This window comes from Narcine bancroftii, chromosome 7 (genome assembly GCF_036971445.1).
Source record: "Narcine bancroftii isolate sNarBan1 chromosome 7, sNarBan1.hap1, whole genome shotgun sequence".
NCBI lineage: Eukaryota > Metazoa > Chordata > Chondrichthyes > Torpediniformes > Narcinidae > Narcine > Narcine bancroftii.
In genome coordinates, this window is record NC_091475.1 from 157,076,364 (window position 1) to 157,093,186 (window position 16,823).

Consider the following 16,823-nt stretch of genomic DNA (forward strand, 5'->3'; position numbering starts at 1 on the left):
TTGTGTGAAAATACTGTTTTATGGTTTTATTGTATTGTATATGTTGAATATTTCTGGGTTTTGGAGAGGGAGGGAGGGAAAGGGAAGAAAAAAAGGGGAGAAAAGACCACTGTGTAAATTTAATGAGATACATTTGTACATATCTTGGTTGATATAGTTCAGTGAGAAAAATATTTTAAATTATTAAAAAGAACAATCCAGCAAAGGTGATTCCAGAATGGTGCATCTGTTAACATGTTCTCATTGTTTTAATTATACAAATGCTGGAGAAACTCAGCCAATCAAACAGTGCTTTTATGTCGCAAAGGTGAGGATACATCACCAATGTTTCGGGCTCAAGCACTGTTTGACTGGCTGAGTTTCTCCAGCACTTGTGTTTTTATTCACTTCACCACAGTGTCAACAGAATCCTGTGTTTTACCTCTCGTTTTATTTAATTATCTGTACTGATGTCATTGAGGGTCAATTCCCACTTCATGTTTTAATTACACAAATGCTGGAGAAACTCAACCAATCAAACAGTGCTTTTATAATCGCAAAGGTGAGGATACATCACCAACGTTTCGGGCTCAAGCACTGTTTGACTGGCTGAGTTTCTCCAGCACTTATGTATTTATTCACTTCACCACAGTGTCAACAGAATCCTGTGTTTTACCTCTCGTTTTATTTAATTATCTGTACTGATGTCATTGAGGGTCAATTCCCACTTCATGTTTTAATTACACAAATGCTGGAGAAACTCAACCAATCAAACAGTGCTTTTATAATCGCAAAGGTGAGGATACATCACCAACGTTTCGGGCTCAAGCACTGTTTGACTGGCTGAGTTTCTCCAGCACTTGTGTATTTATTCACTTCACCACAGTGTCAACAGAATCCTGTGTTTTACCTCTCGTTTTATTTAATTATCTGTACTGATGTCATTGAGGGTCAATTCCCACTTCATGTTTTAATTACACAAATGCTGGAGAAACTCAACCAATCAAACAGTGCTTTTATATCGCAAAGGTGAGGATACATCACCAACGTTTCGGGCTCAAGCACTGTTTGACTGGCTGAGTTTCTCCAGCACTTATGTATTTATTCACTTCACCACAGTGTCAACAGAATCCTGTGTTTTACCTCTCGTTTTATTTAATTATCTGTACTGATGTCATTGAGGGTCAATTCCCACTTCATGTTTTAATTACACAAATGCTGGAGAAACTCAACCAATCAAACAGTGCTTTTATAATCGCAAAGGTGAGGATACATCACCAACGTTTCGGGCTCAAGCACTCTTTGACTGGCTGAGTTTCTCCAGCACTTGTGTATTTATTCACTTCACCACAGTGTCAACAGAATCCTGTGTTTTATCTCTCGTTTTATTTAATTATCTGTACTGATGTCATAGAGAGGGCCAATTGTGGTTTTGAAGGTTGATGAGATTGAGGCCGACCGGTTTGCTCCACTGGCTACAAAATATCCTACACAGCACCAAATGGGTAATTCAGTTTGTACAAGTGGCTTAAGTTGTTATCTAACCTGATCCGCAGGTCTCGGATTGCTTGTGCTTGCCATTTAAATGGTGATTCTCAGTGTCCTGGCCAACATTCATCCCTTCAATATTATCACCGCTTCTATGACCTTTCAGGTCAGGGGGCTTGCTGCGAACAAATGTCGGTCACCAAGTTTATTTGCCAACAAGATTACAAAACCTTGTTAGAAATAGAAATACCTTAACAGAAATTGCTCGAGACAAAAATTGAGAACAAAGAACATTTATTATAACAACAATGCAAAGTTGGGTGCTTCCCCTTATCCTGGGAATTCACACATACACTGGGGCTCACCCAACTTTTATACAGTGAATTTCAGTATCAGAATAACCTCCCCCTTACATTCTTCTGCCCCCTGGATGGGTTTGGCATAGGCAATCCTTCCTGCCTACGTGCAGTTTCAGACTTGGAACACCAGGGGGTATCCTGTCGGTGTCCTCTCATGTCATTATCCCCATTCTCCTTATTCACAACCTTGCCCTTGTCCCCATTCACACCTTTCCAACTCTCAGAGCTACAGTCCCTTCATATGCAGAGTTCGCTAATCCTGTCTAGGGTTTACTAATTAAATATGCCTAACTTGATAAATCTGTGTATGGCTTACTAATTATATATGTAGAACTTGGTACTTCTGTCTAGGGCTTATCTCATCCAGACTATCTCAACTTCCTACATTCTATTACCTCTCCTTATCTTATTCATACGGTGGGCTCACTGATCCTGTCGAAAGGACTAGAAGGTTCTTATCTTACATAGGCTGACTCTGCTTCCTGCATCCTAATTTCCATGCTTAGCCTGTTCATACTGGTTTAATCCATCACTCCACATGTCTGTACTAGTTTCCCCATCTTTCATATTTTTATGTCAAGTTTACTCATCTCTCACAACCTTATTAGAAATGAGCAAGTTTCTCTTTGCATCCCTTGACGACGGGCTCAAGGCCGAAACGGGATGTATCTTTATCTTTGCTACCTTGGGACCTGCTGAGTTTCCCCAGCGCTGGGTTTGAACGAACCTTGGGCAGACTGTAACTCGAACTCCAGCCCACACGGTGTTGCCAGTCGGAGTCCTGCGATTTCTCAATGAACTCGCCAGGCTGGGAGTTTCCTGGCTGGAAATGAGATCAGGGTGGTGGAAATGTGGTTGAACCGTTGACTCGAAACACTGATAGGATCTTGGCGGGGCTGAACTCTTCGCTAAAGATTGTGCGCTGAGGGAGAGAAGATGAAGCGGGTACAAGCTGGGTTACAAGCTTGCAACTTCCGAGCTGTGCGGTTGCAACACAGATTCGCCGAAAGCCCCAGAACACAGTTGAATCGCGGTGAGTGTAAGGGAGTGAGTCTCACTCAGAGTTTGTAGGGCATTGACTCAACAGAAAGTTGGCACTGGGAAGTAGAACCACGTGTCTGCATTTGGGATAGTTGCTGAAGGCGCATAACAGCAGACATTTTTTTTAAAATGACAGACGACATTGGCTTTGACTTTCCTTGGTTCCTGACGATCCTTTCCAGCAACTTCAGCCAGGGTGTTTGAACCAGGAGCTGCCCGGCTGCTGTTGTCGTTCAGCCGTCAGAACCCCTCGCAACATTCCTACTGCACCTTCTTTCTCCAGAGACTACCTGCTGAGAGGGTGGGTGGGGGTGGATTCACTCTCTCCCCTGCATTGGCGGACGCCTGTGACGAGTGGCGGCATTTCCCGCTCCCGGAACAGATACAAGTTCAACATGTTGCCTCTTTCTGCCGCGCGCGTTCCCCTGAAAGCAGGATGTCGGAAGGTGATAAACTCGTGCAATCATTGCAAACTAAAATCTGACGAGGGTGCCTGGCAGCCTACAATGTGAGCACTTGTTAATCCCATCAACATCCTCGGGTCTCAACCTCAGACGAGGCCAAGAAAATCAGTGGGGTCTTGAAAAAAGAGAGGATGCCTCCACCAGCATAAAAGTCCGTGAGGCCTGTATCCCACGACCTTTTGGGAAGCTAAGGAAGAAATTGCGATGGTCTATTTATTTGCACACCTTAGCAACCTGTGAAGAATTGAGATAACACATGTTGAACCTTCATTGGGGAAAAACTGCAAAGATAAGCCAGCAAACCGGAGGCTGGTGAGGTAACCGGAGGGATTCCGAGGGACAGGATCTATCAGCATTTGGAAAGGCAGCAACTTGGTCATCATGGATGAGTTGGGCCAAGGGCTCGGTTTCCACACTGTAAAACTATGATTCTGAATTTATTCCTGAAAAGCCAATCACTTTTAAATGAATTAATATTTTTACAGGAAAAATATATCATTGCTGCTTTTCTATGTCCACACGCTGTAGGAGATGTTTTAATAGAAGGTATCCTGGAACCTTGGATCTTGTATCATAAATATGCACAAATATTCTGGAATAATTTACTTGCTTCATTTATAAGAGGTATTTTAGAAAGGTGTGTGGAACATGGTCAGTGAAAAGCTGTTTTGCCTTGGTTGTAAATGTACTGTCAGGTCATTTGTTTGAATGCTGCTGGTTCCAAGTAACCCAGTATTGGTCACATGGTCGTGTGGTTGGCAACTAAACTGGCTCCCCCACCAGGCTCGTCTGGTGCAGAGGGTGGCTCGACCCTCTGCAGGATGAAAAACAAGACCTGTCAAAGAGTGTGTGCCGTGAAGCACGGAAAGGGCATCCCTTGCATCGAAGCTTGGTCTGGCGATTCACTGCAACAGGACTTCTCCCAGCCACTGGATCCGGGAGGGGATGTCGAGAGGGCAGGTCTGGACCTGTGCAACTCCCCACTCACCTAAAATCCATTCCCGCACATGCTGTTCTTTTCTGAAGAATGATGTATCCCTGTATCAAAGCTCACAAACTGACTGAAGGGTACCATCATCATCCTATGGGATGGATAGTCAGAAGAAGAAAATGTACTGTCAGATGTTAGTTGAAATTGAACTTGAACCTGAGATCATATCTTCTGTAAATGCACTTGGGGAGAACATGCAACCAGTGAAGATGCAGAATATAGAATCGTGCAGCACCAAAACAAGCCCTTTGGCCCATTGTTTCCATGCCAACCATTAAGTAATCATTTATACTAATCCTTTGCACCAGCAATTGGCCTGATAAATATACTGTCCATAGCAGATGCCCCTATTATCAATCAGCTATTTACTATATTTTTAGCATTTCCATAACTTTAAAACTCCCTTCCTGTTAGTGACTTGAAGTCAGTTTGAGGTGAGAAGAGTTAACATAGCTTCATCTATTTGTTTAATTGGCTTAGCATATTGAAATATTATGTGGATAATTATGTGTACCTTAAACAATGCAAATTTTATGTAGACACCTCCCTTAAACAACAAAGGAAATATTCAGGTTGGATACATCCTGGCAAGGCTGCCTGGGGCATTAGACAAGTGCAATCTGGTGAAGCTGATTTTTTCTGTCTGTTTGCAGGTTTTTTTGCTGCTACCTCATTGTGTTCCTATGACACAAGAGTTGAATTATTGTCTCAAGAACAGAAAAGAATGTGTTTTGATACCCATGCTTTAGTTCTGGAACTGCAGAATAATGGTGAGGAGAAACCACTGTTCCTTTCCAATTTTTTGAATTTCATTTTAACCTGCAGTATTTTTTTTAAGATTCAACCATTCAAATTTTTTTTATTCATTGTTACAATTGTTATGCCTTTTAGGTTCAGTTTTGGTGACTTACTTCCTTTGGAAACATCTTCAAGAAAAAATTGCATTTCTAATGCGCTAATCCTTCCTCTAAAATTCCTCTGTTCAACTTTATTTCTGTAAAACCTTAGTCCAGATACTCCATTGATAAATTTTGGTTCTCCCTAACCAAAGTTCCTTTTCCATATTTAATTGGGTTATTATGATTCTGGTATCCACATTAGTGGTAGCAAGGGAGAAAGTGCAGAAGATATTCACCAGGATGTTACCTGGAGTAGTTGGCTGTAGTTATAAAGCAGGGGTTCCCAACCTGAGGTACATGTACCCCCAATGGTACATTTGCATTTTTCAGGGGGTACATTGGGTCTGAGAGAATAACCACTACTGTACAATACATGGTGTTGTAATCTGCAGTCAGATTGCACAATGTCTTTTTTTTTTAATCCTTAATTTTTAGGGGTACATGGGAATCTATAAAAATGCCCAAGGGGTACAAGGTTAGGAACCCCTGTTATAAAGGAAAGGGAGGTGGGATAGGCTGGATTTATTCTGAACAGAACATAGTAGGCTGAGGAGTGATTTTATAAAATTTATGAGGGGGCAATGGATAGGATAGATAGTCAGAATCTTATTCCCAGGAAAGATCATTTAGAACTAAAAATTCACACAGGTTTAAGATGAGAAGGGAGAAATTTAAAGGAGATCTGAGGGGTAAATGGTGAAGACTTGGAATGAGATGCCAGAGGAGGCAGTGGAGCAGGTACTTGGATAGGAAATGTGCAGAGAGATAAAGGCCTACTGCAGACAAATGGGCTTAGCAGAGATAGGATTGGGTGAGGTGGGTTGAAAGGGCCCTTTGCTATACATTTCTGTGATTCACTATTCTTCTGTTTTTCATACATTGAAATTTTTTGCTTAATGCCTACCGGTCCCCATCAACTCCCCCTCTTGATCAGGAATCTTGGTTTTGATGTAACATTTATTTTCTATACCCAGTAACAGTATACCCAGGAGCCATTCTCTCATCAGCATAGCTCCAAAATACCTGTATTCATTCCCCTTCATATTTATTCCCATTTGCTATCCAGCCTATCTTTGAATACCAGTGCCTAACAGGCTAATCACGCTACTTCAAGCTGACACACACTTGCTCTTGATATTCTATCATCTGAATTTAAAAATATTCATCAGTATATATAATCTCTTTGATCTTGACCATCTCTAATTGAGGAAAAGATGAGTCATAACCAACCACAAGCTCTTTGAATAGCAAAATCCAATTTTGGCTAAGGTTGTCTCCCCCTTGACTCAGTGACAGTTTTTGGCAGGATTCCAGTTTTGTGAAGTACCATGGAGAAATTTTACGTTAAAATAGCTATTTAAATTAAAATCTATGATGTTTTCAGTAGGGTGGGTAAAGATGGGCTGAGTTTTGAATACAGTTATCATATTAAAAGACTGTTAATATAAAAGTGGAAAAGATACGATTAGAGAAGATAACCTTTGGCCCATCTATTCAAGTTAATTGAAGGTTCAAATCAATTTCTTTTCCTACCGAGCATTGATGTATCTGTGGATTTCTCCAGTGTCCTGACTCCAAATCTACAGACTTCTGCTTTCATGTCTCCAATTCCACAGCAAGCTGTAAAACCATCTGGAACATCATGTTCTTGTTAACCCCATGCTGTACTAACACTTTGATATTTTAGAAAAGCTTTTCAATTTTTAATTTTCTTATTTAATCCTTGACAAAAAGTTTTGCAGTGGTAAAAACCTTCTAATTTTATCTCTTGCAATTGTAGTCAGCTTTGTCCCACCTGGTTAAATCTCTCCTTCTGGATCTTTCCAATGAAGTGATTAGGTGCCACATTGCACCTGTTTGCTACAAATGGATCGTTAGATGAGCCTTTGTCCACTCTGATGGATGCTTCTCTGTTTTTTTAAAGAGAACAGAGGATTTTTCCCAAGTATCTTGGTCATAGCTTATTCCTCAACCAATACATGAAAGCCGATTTTGATTCATTATTGTGTATTGGCTGTATAAATAACCTGCTACATTTTCTGTTATCCAGAGACAACATGGTCAAAGCTTTACGTGGCTGTAACATGCCTTTGGATATCCTTTTGTATGAAAGATGTCATATTACTGGCAGTCACCCATTTTATTTAATTGCTCAGTTTAGAATAAAGTTTTGTTGATGAGAATTTATGTTTTAAGGAACAGAAGGAGGGAGGAAGTAGTCTGATTGATTCTAACTCTCAGCAGTCAGGCAGCATCAGTAGAAAGTGTCAGGAGTGTTAAGGTTTCATATTGGATACTGTTTGTTAAAACAGGGAGGTGAGATAGTTAATTCTGTTTTTCTTTCCCAAGATCCTCCTGACCCATTGAGAGTTTCCGGTCTTTTCTGGTTTTATATCAGGCTTCTACCATCTGCAACTTTTTTCATCATCAAATCAATTGACCTATTTGGAATTATTCTTCTAATTTTCTCTTTTTGCGTGATCAGGTTTTCCAAAAGAGCAAGCAGAGGCTATCGTTACATTAATAGCAAAATTAGCCGGTGCAAATATGGAATCCACGTACAAGGATTTGGTAACCAAAGCACAACAGGTAGATGCAGCTCTTGTGAGGGCATTTTCTCAAAACTAATTTTAAAGATGTATTTATCTAATGTTCAAATGAATTCTAAACAATTAGAAAATCAGTCAATGCAAAATGTAAAAATATCGCAGACAAAATTCTCTCTTAACATCCTTGGAAAATAAAGGAAAAAAAGAAATGAAAGATCAATCAAATTGATGCCCTTTTCCTGTAAAATATTGACAGCAAGAAAACCAATGCTGAGATGAGAGCCAGAGGACTCTGGGAATTAGATAGCAAAACCACTTTCTGAATTTATTTTTTCAGAAAATATGTTTCATAACCATCTATTTCTCTTTTTGTTTCTGTGTAATCTTTTCCTTAATTCACCATCTGCAGAATGTAACTACCTGTAGTTTGTTTTTGTGGCTTTGTTTGATTGTTTATGTTCTGAGTCTTTTGATTACAAATATATTTGCTTCCTCCGGCATTTTTACATTACTGGTGTTTATAAAGGTGAATGTTCAAATGTTTTTAGCTTGGTTGGTGAAACTAGGAATATAAATGGCTCAATCTCTATTGTCTGACAGCAGTGTGAATCTAAAGCCTTTTACACCGAAAAGCTAAGTTATTGCCATATACATGACCTGTCTCTGGAAGCCAGGTTAGCTTGTTCACACAGAACAGAAGAAAAGCCGGGTCCATGAGTCCTTTTACACAGCAAGCTGAATCCCTGAAGAAAAAGAGGCAGGATGTGTAGCACAGTAGCATGGCAATGCTTTTAAACTGGTCCCAACATCAATATGCTCCACTTCCGAAACTACCTATCTTGGTATATCAAAGCTGGGTAAGATTAAACCACCCCCCTCCCCCCCCATCTGCCTTTGATATGTTCACACAGTTCTCAAAAGGCGGATAATACCTGGCTTTCAAGCACTGTGTAAAAGGGGTATAAATGATCTTGCATCTAATGGATTTGTTGCCTGAATCTGAACCTCCATCCTTGCTTCACTGAAAACAGTTGTTTCTACTTCACAACAAACATTTATTGTTGAAGAAATTATAAATTATTTGAATAATAAGATTTTTGTAAAATGATTACCTTCGCCTTAGTTTTTTGGTTTATCTCTGAAACTTTGGACTGCTTTTTACACACAGTCCAGTTAATATATAAAGACTGTGCTTGTATGGCGGTTACAGTTGAGGAGATTAAATTGTGAAGTACTATCATGATGTGAATAGTTTTTGTACCAAGGATGTAGCTAACTGCTATGGCTGCACTTAATTAGGTTACTTGGCCACCATTAATCGTCCTTGGTGTGTAGGTGAGTGTTAGAATCTAAAGGGAATTGATGAAATTTATTTAAAGTTGGTATAAATGGGAAGTTGATTGTCTCATCAATCATTCCAGTTTTTGGGCCAATCTTGGCGCTCATGGAATTGTCAGTGTTTTTTTTTAAGTCAATACTGAATAAACAATGAATATATGATCTACATAGCATGGTCTCAGATCTGAGAGGGATGATACTTAAGAATGATTCTGCTCCAATGGATTTGTTGGGTTTTTTTTTCATTTTATCTGGAAAATATTCTGAGGTTTGGAATTGCTGTTGCTCACACCATCCAGTCAAAAGCCCTTTTCACACTTGCATCCCACTAAATTGGCCGTTCAGTGCCATGGGATGGGAATGGGAGTTTGGCTTTTCACTCTTGACCACTCTTAATTGGGACGCTGAATGTTTTCACACTTGCAAGAAGCCATCCCCGAGTTAGAACTGTTCTACCTTCTACCGGTGTGGACTTACCCTAAATCCTGATCAATGTATTATAAAATCTTATATTTGAACAAAATTAATTATACCTTATTATAGCATAATTGAGCTTTATGTGCAGCACAGTATGAGCTCTTCAGCCCCTTTTGTTGTTGTGTAGACCTATGTAAACCTTTATAAGGGACCGTGAGAAAGTACTAGCAATAAATAATAACAGACAATTTTTAAACAGGATGGGAAAGTTGGTAGCACAATTTATACAGCATGGGTATGTTTGTAGCGCTATCGCGCACAATTTATACGGTGTGGGAAAGTTGGTAGCACTATCGTGTAGAATTTATAAATACCGAGGGGAAAAAATAATGGTGGACCGCCCCTTCCAGAAGTTTGTGCGGCAGAAAAAGGGCTGTATGCATGGCTGCATGCACGGAGCATTCATGGAGGGGCATTCTGGGAAGTCAGGTCCACCATTGCTTTTTCCCACAGTCTTTATAAATTGTGCGCTAATAGCACTACCAACTTTCCCACAGTTTAAAAATTGTCCACTATTGCTGTTTATTTCCTCCCTCCCTCTCTCTCTCTTTCCTGCTGTGACTTTCCCATAGCAAAGTTTATATCTTCATTTTAAACTTTTCTTCCTTCACATTCCTGCACACACGCAAAAACTTGAGTCATTTCAATCCCACAATGCAATTGCCCGTTTCACACTTGTCTGATTGTAACACCAGCGTTGGCAGACGCTGGGCATTGTTCTAATGGTCAAGGCTGTCAATCCCCGGCATGAGATGATTTTGTTTTCCCACTAGACAGTTTAAAGGCCAATTGGCCTTTAATTTCTTGGATCACTGACAAGTGTGAAAAGGGCTTATGGGTGGACATTGAGCTCAGGAAGCAGGAATGCAGATAAAATGGGCATTTTTATCTTGAGTACTGCTGTCCTTGTTTTGCATTTTTATGTGTGCCCTAAAAAATGCTGGTAATGTGCCTTGTTTATTGTGGTACAGCTTTTGAGGGAGTCAGGTGAAGTTATATCAGCTGCAACCATGCAGTTGATATAACTTTTATTAAGTATCACATATATGCACCTTCCCTCTTCACTTCGCAAGAAGTTTTTTCATGAAGTACTTGAAGTTTTGTCATTGCAAATAAATATTATAAATAAATATTGTCAGCCCTGACCTGCTCCATTACTAGTCGGGATATATCAGTTTTATGTTCGGAAAATTGTGAAAGGGGCTATAGCCTTTTAGTGAATAGCCCACTTCTGATCTCTCATAATAAAGCAATGTCTCTGAAACAGTTGGATAAGTCGGTGGCAGGGCCCTAAGGATCTAATTCAGCAGCATCCCTAACATTTGCAACAATTTGCCATGAGCTACCTGTTATCTGTTATAATCCAGTTATCACTAGTTATTTCTTTTGATGACCACTAAGCTCTATTTTATGAATCTTTGGCGCTGTATTCATATGGATACTGTCTGTGCTGCTCCTTTCAATGTGTCAACCTTTAATTAAAACTATATCCTGTTATGGAATCCTAAGGTTTTTACAGGAATATTAAGAGCAAAGGGATGGTAAGAGACAAAATTGGTTGAAGATCAGAGTGGTCAGCTATGTATGGAGCCAGAAGAGATGGGAGAAGATCTTAAATGTTTTTTTTTGCATCAGTATTAACTCAGGAAACTGGAGTCTAAAGAAATAAGGAAAACAAGGAGTGAGGTCATGTTACATATACAGATTAAAGAGGAGGAGGTGCTTGCTGTCCTAAAGCAAATTAGGATGGATAACTACCCAGGGTCTGGCAAGATATTCCCTCGGACCTTGAGGGAGACTAGTGTAAAAATTTCAGTGGCTCTGGCAGAAATATTTAACAATGTCCTTAGCTACAAATATGGTATTGGAGGGTAGCTCATGTTGTTCCGTTGTTTTAAAAAAAAAAGGCTCCAAAAGTAACCCTGGAAATTATAGACCGGTGAGCCCAACATCAGTAGTAAGTTAGTTATTGGAAGGTGTTCTTCAGAATTGGGTGTACAGTATTTGAATAGCCAGAGACTTATTAGGGATGGTCAATATGGCTGTGTGTAGGTCGTGTTTAACAATCTTATGGAGTTTTTTGAGGATACCAGGAAAGTTGACAAAGGAAAAGCTGTGGATGTTGTCTACATGGACTTTAGTAAGGCCTTTGTCAAGGTCCTACATGGGAGGTGTGATGGATTACAGAGGTTATTCAGAAAGGTTCAAATGCTAGGTATCCATGGGGAGATGGTCAACTGGTTTTGACATTGGCTACATTGGTAGTGAATGATTGCTTCTCAGAATGGAGGCCTGTGACTAGTGATGTGCCTCAGGGATCGATGCTGGGACCACTGCTGTTTGTCAATGATCTGGATGATAATGTGGTAAATTGGATCAGCAAATTTGCAGATGACACAAAGATTGAAGTTGTTTTGACAGTGAGGAAAGCTTTCAAATCTTTCAGAGGGATCTAGACCATCTGGAAAAATGGGCTGAAAAATGGCAGATGGAATTTAATACAGAGGTGTTACATTTTGTAGGGACAAACCAAGCAAAATTCAGGGAATCAAGATGACAGAGATATGGAGGAGAGGCTGGAGGGGGTCCCCAATGAGAACTTCATCCAAGAGCCAAGCCAGGACAAAGTTGTAGCTGGCAGCAGTAGTGAATGTCCTGTCTGGCCATTGGCAAGTCCTGGCCCCACCAGCTGGAGAGTCAGCACCAGGCAGCGCTTCCGCTCCCAGCAGCCACTCCCCCTAACCCGCCAGCGACTGGGAAGAAGGGAGCGGAAGGTGGAATGGGGAGGAGCAGAACTTTGGGCCCCCGCCTCACCCTGCTGCAGGAGCCAGCTTTACCTCGTGCGCTCGGCTGTAGACACTGCAATGGTACAGGTATCTGCAGTAACCAGTGGTGGCAGTGTTCACAAAGAACACATCAGAAACAGGAGCAAGAGTCATCCATCCAGCCCATCAAACCTGCTCCTAATGAGATCACACCTGATCTGGCCATGGACCTAGCTCTGCCTTTTCCCCTATAACACTCAATCCCCAGGGTGCAAAAATCGATCTTACTGTATTTTAAATATATTTAATAAATCAGTCTCTATCGCTTCCACAGAAAATCAGTCGGGATTTTGAAAATGTTTGGTATGTATATGTGTACTTTTTGATTATTGAAACATACAAATTAGCAGTTTAAAAACTAGTTACATGAATTAATATTCTTGCATGCATTATTTTCTTAATATTTATATAAATTTTTTGTAATAAATTATGCATGCAAGAGTATAGGTTATATTTTTTCTTATCTTGTGGCTCTCAAACATCTGAAGTTTATCACATGTGGTTTCTATGTTAATCAGATTTGGCCTTTCCTTGGTGTAAGAAAAGGATGTGCATGAGAGAACGTTGGTGGATGAGGAAAAGAGGGAAAGGAACTGAGGGGAGAGTAGAATGGCTGAAATTGGAGAGGTCTACATTCATGCCATTGCATTGGAGATGGTGCAGGTTGAATATGGGGTGCTCTTCTTCAGATTTGCATTTTGCCTCACCATGCAAATGAAGGAGACTGTGACGGACAGGTGGGAATGGGGAAGGAAATTAAAAAGGTTCATGGGAAGGCAGCCCATAGAACCAGGTGAGTTTAAAAAGAGCGTGGGAACTGGAGCCAAGTAGTGGAAGGGAACATGGAAAATGAGTCCTGGAAAGTGGAAATTGTAGGCATCCTCTTATGAGCTAAATGCTGGGTTGTTGGGATAGCCCAGTGGCTGGTTACGTCAGACAGTGAGGGGGAAATGAGATTATCATCACTGATGGAGCTGACAGGTGCAATTAAAACAGAATTTGAAAACCTACTGGGTCATTCATTTCCCTGTCTGCAGAAATGAACATTTGATTGGAATATATATTTCTTTCAGGAAATAATGCTGCAACAACTCATGGCCCACTTGGACTCGATAAGAAAGGACATGGTTATTCTGGAGAAAAGTGAATTTTCAAGTCTGAGGATGGAAAATGAGGTATGACTTTAAACTGAACTGTAACACTATACGGTATGCCTCCTTGTGCATCACACAGCATCATTCCACTAACAGTGTTAGCTTTATATGAATAACCATCGCCACCCCCCTCCCCCACCATGCCCTGTTGAAGGTCAGCATTTTGAAAAAATCTCAGTGGCAGGAACAGAGGGTGAAAACATTTTGGAAAAACGATATCACGCACATCTTCACTTTTCCTGACTCAGAAACTTCTACTGTTCAGTGCATGGAGAGCTAGCCCCCTCAATTACAGAGTTTGACACTTTCACTGGGTCAAATTGCTGCTTGATTTCATTAGATGTGAATGTCTTTTGCAATTGCACAGTTTTTAAGAGGGGGAAAAAAGATTATTTGCACCTGGTTTAGCTCTTATTGGTAAGAGTTGTATCTGTAAGTGATATTATGGATCAATTTGGATAACAATTTACCCTGGGACATTATCCTCAAGATCTAATAGCGTTATTTGAAATAGTGGGAATTCTCCCCAATGACCTGAGCAATATTTAATATCGACGACATCCATTAAAACAGGTTGTTCACTTGTTTTCATATTACCATCTGTTAATCCTTTTCTAAGTTATTTTTTATTTGCCTGGCCAGGCCTGGGCGCCTGCTCATCGTGGGCAAGAGGCCTCATCTGAACCAGCGTGCCGGCCACGTCTTCGACAAGTTGGACCCGGTGCCGCTGGTCTCCAAGGGCTGGAAGCACCGGAAGGCGGCCGGGGATTACTTCGTCATCCCATCTGTTAATCCTTGATGTGAATAGTTTGGTAGCTGTGATTCCTAGTTCATAGCAATACACTTCAAAATGTAATTAATTGACAGTAAGGCACCTTGAGGGTGCATGCAGTTACAAAAAGCTCTGCATCAATATGTTTTTTTAGTGTGATCAGGCCTGCATCACCATAAGTGTCAATTATTAGTTTCAGTGACTAAATATTCTTGCATATTCTAATAATTTCTAATAGGTAAGTTGGAATTTTATAAATACTGTTTGTTTCTTCCATTAGTAATGACCCAACAAGGTCGGGTCAGATACAGCAATGAGCTCTCTGAACCCTTCTCCATTAACAATGGCGTGAAGCAAGGCTGTGTTCTCGCACCAACCCTCTTTTCAATCTTCTTCAGCATGATGCTGAACCAAGCCATGAAAGACCCCAACAATGAAGACGCTGTTTACATCCGGTACCGCACGGATGGCAGTCTCTTCAATCTGAGGCGCCTGCAAGCTCACACCAAGACACAAGAGAAACTTGTCCGTGAACTACTCTTTGCAGACGATGCCGCTTTAGTTGCCCATTCAGAGCCAGCTCTTCAGCGCTTGACGTCCTGCTTTGCGGAAACTGCCAAAATGTTTGGCCTGGAAGTCAGCCTGAAGAAAACTGAGGTCCTCCATCAGCCAGCTCCCCACCATGACTACCAGCCCCCCCACATCTCCATCGGGCACACAAAACTCAAAACGGTCAACCAGTTTACCTATCTCGGCTGCACCATTTCATCAGATGCAAGGATCGACAATGAGATAGACAACAGACTCGCCAAGGCAAATAGCGCCTTTGGAAGACTACACAAAAGAGTCTGGAAAAACAACCAACTGAAAAACCTCACAAAGATAAGCGTATACAGAGCCGTTGTCATACCCACACTCCTGTTCGGCTCCGAATCATGGGTCCTCTACCGGCACCACCTACGGCTCCTAGAACGCTTCCACCAGCGTTGTCTCCGCTCCATCCTCAACATCCATTGGAGCGCTCACACCCCTAACGTCGAGGTACTCGAGATGGCAGAGGTCGACAGCATCGAGTCCACGCTGCTGAAGATCCAGCTGCGCTGGATGGGTCACGTCTCCAGAATGGAGGACCATCGCCTTCCCAAGATCGTATTATATGGCGAGCTCTCCACTGGCCACCGTGACAGAGGTGCACCAAAGAAAAGGTACAAGGACTGCCTAAAGAAATCTCTTGGTGCCTGCCACATTGACCACCGCCAGTGGGCTGATAACGCCTCAAACCGTGCATCTTGGCGCCTCACAGTTTGGCGGGCAGCAGCCTCCTTTGAAGAAGACCGCAGAGCCCACCTCACTGACAAAAGGCAAAGGAGGAAAAACCCAACACCCAACCCCAACCAACCAATTTTCCCTTGCAACCGCTGCAATCGTGTCTGCCTGTCCCGCATCGGACTGGTCAGCCACAAACGAGCCTGCAGCTGACGTGGACTTTTTACCCCCTCCATAAATCTTCGTCCGCGAAGCCAAGCCAAAGAAGAATGACTTGATATTTCCTTGCACTTGGTGCTTCTAGACAAAGAGCTGGTGAGAAGATGCTAACTACAGCTATAGTGCACAGAGCAACAGGAACCAGATCTGTGCCTTTGCACTGGGTCCAAAAATTATTTTAGTATGCAAGTGCATCTAACACACCTCTATTCATCTGACTTCCTTTCAGAAACAACTTTAGTTGATATTTTGGTTTATTTTTCTAAATATCAAAGTTATTTTTTAAATTACTGATGGCTTAGTATGTTTCTAAATACAGTAAAATCCCCATTATCCGGCACCTGTGGGGATCGCGGGTGTCGGATGTGCAAATTTTCTGGTTGACTGAGACTCTCTTTTCCAATGCCTAATATTCTGTTCAAAAAAAAAATTAAAATTCAGTATTGTAGTCTTTAATTATGTAAAGTTCACTTTAATCAGCTAATTCCTGTAACTTACAAAGTTTTAAATTCAAACCCTGGTCGTAATAATGTTGCGCTAACCATGCTGCCATCATAATTAACCCCTTCCTCCTGCGCTGACAACCTGACTCAACCCCACACAAGTGTCCCATCAGACCCTCGACGCAACCTGACTCACCCCCACACAAGTGTCCCATCGGACCCTCAGCGCAACTCGACTCACCCCCACACAAGTATCCCATCAGACCTTCGGCACAACCCAATTCACCCCCACGCAAGTGTCCCATCAGACCCTCGGCGCAACCCGACTCACCCCCACTCAAGTGTCCCGTCAGACCCTTGGCGCATCCCAACTCACCCCCATGCAAGTGTCCCAGTTAGACCCTCAACGCAACGTGACTCATCCCCACACAAGTGTCCCGTCAGACCCTTGGTGCAACCCAACTCACCCCCACACAAGTGTGCTGTCAGCCCCTTGGCACACTCTCCTTTAAATTTGAACTCTGATTGCTGGCACTGTGACAACATTGCACTAGCAACT

At 41.7% G+C, this 16,823-nt stretch overlaps 1 protein-coding gene across 4 annotated transcripts in view; it reads left to right on the top strand.

The window, feature by feature from the left end:
• The first annotated feature begins 2,489 nt into the window (after positions 1-2,489).
• Positions 2,490-16,823, top strand: part of ccdc90b (coiled-coil domain containing 90B) — a 33,243-nt gene continuing 18,909 nt past the window's right edge. Inside the window, exons 1-4 of one of the 4 annotated variants that reach the window (XM_069890976.1) lie at positions 2,490-2,859; positions 4,976-5,092; positions 7,707-7,810; positions 13,484-13,585. In XM_069890976.1, the coding sequence (XP_069747077.1) occupies positions 2,763-2,859; positions 4,976-5,092; positions 7,707-7,810; positions 13,484-13,585 (420 nt within the window). In that variant the 5' untranslated portion in view covers positions 2,490-2,762. The remainder of the gene's footprint in view (positions 2,860-4,975; positions 5,093-7,706; positions 7,811-13,483; positions 13,586-16,823) is intronic. The other 3 variants (XM_069890975.1, XM_069890977.1, XM_069890978.1) reach the window with 3 other exon arrangements.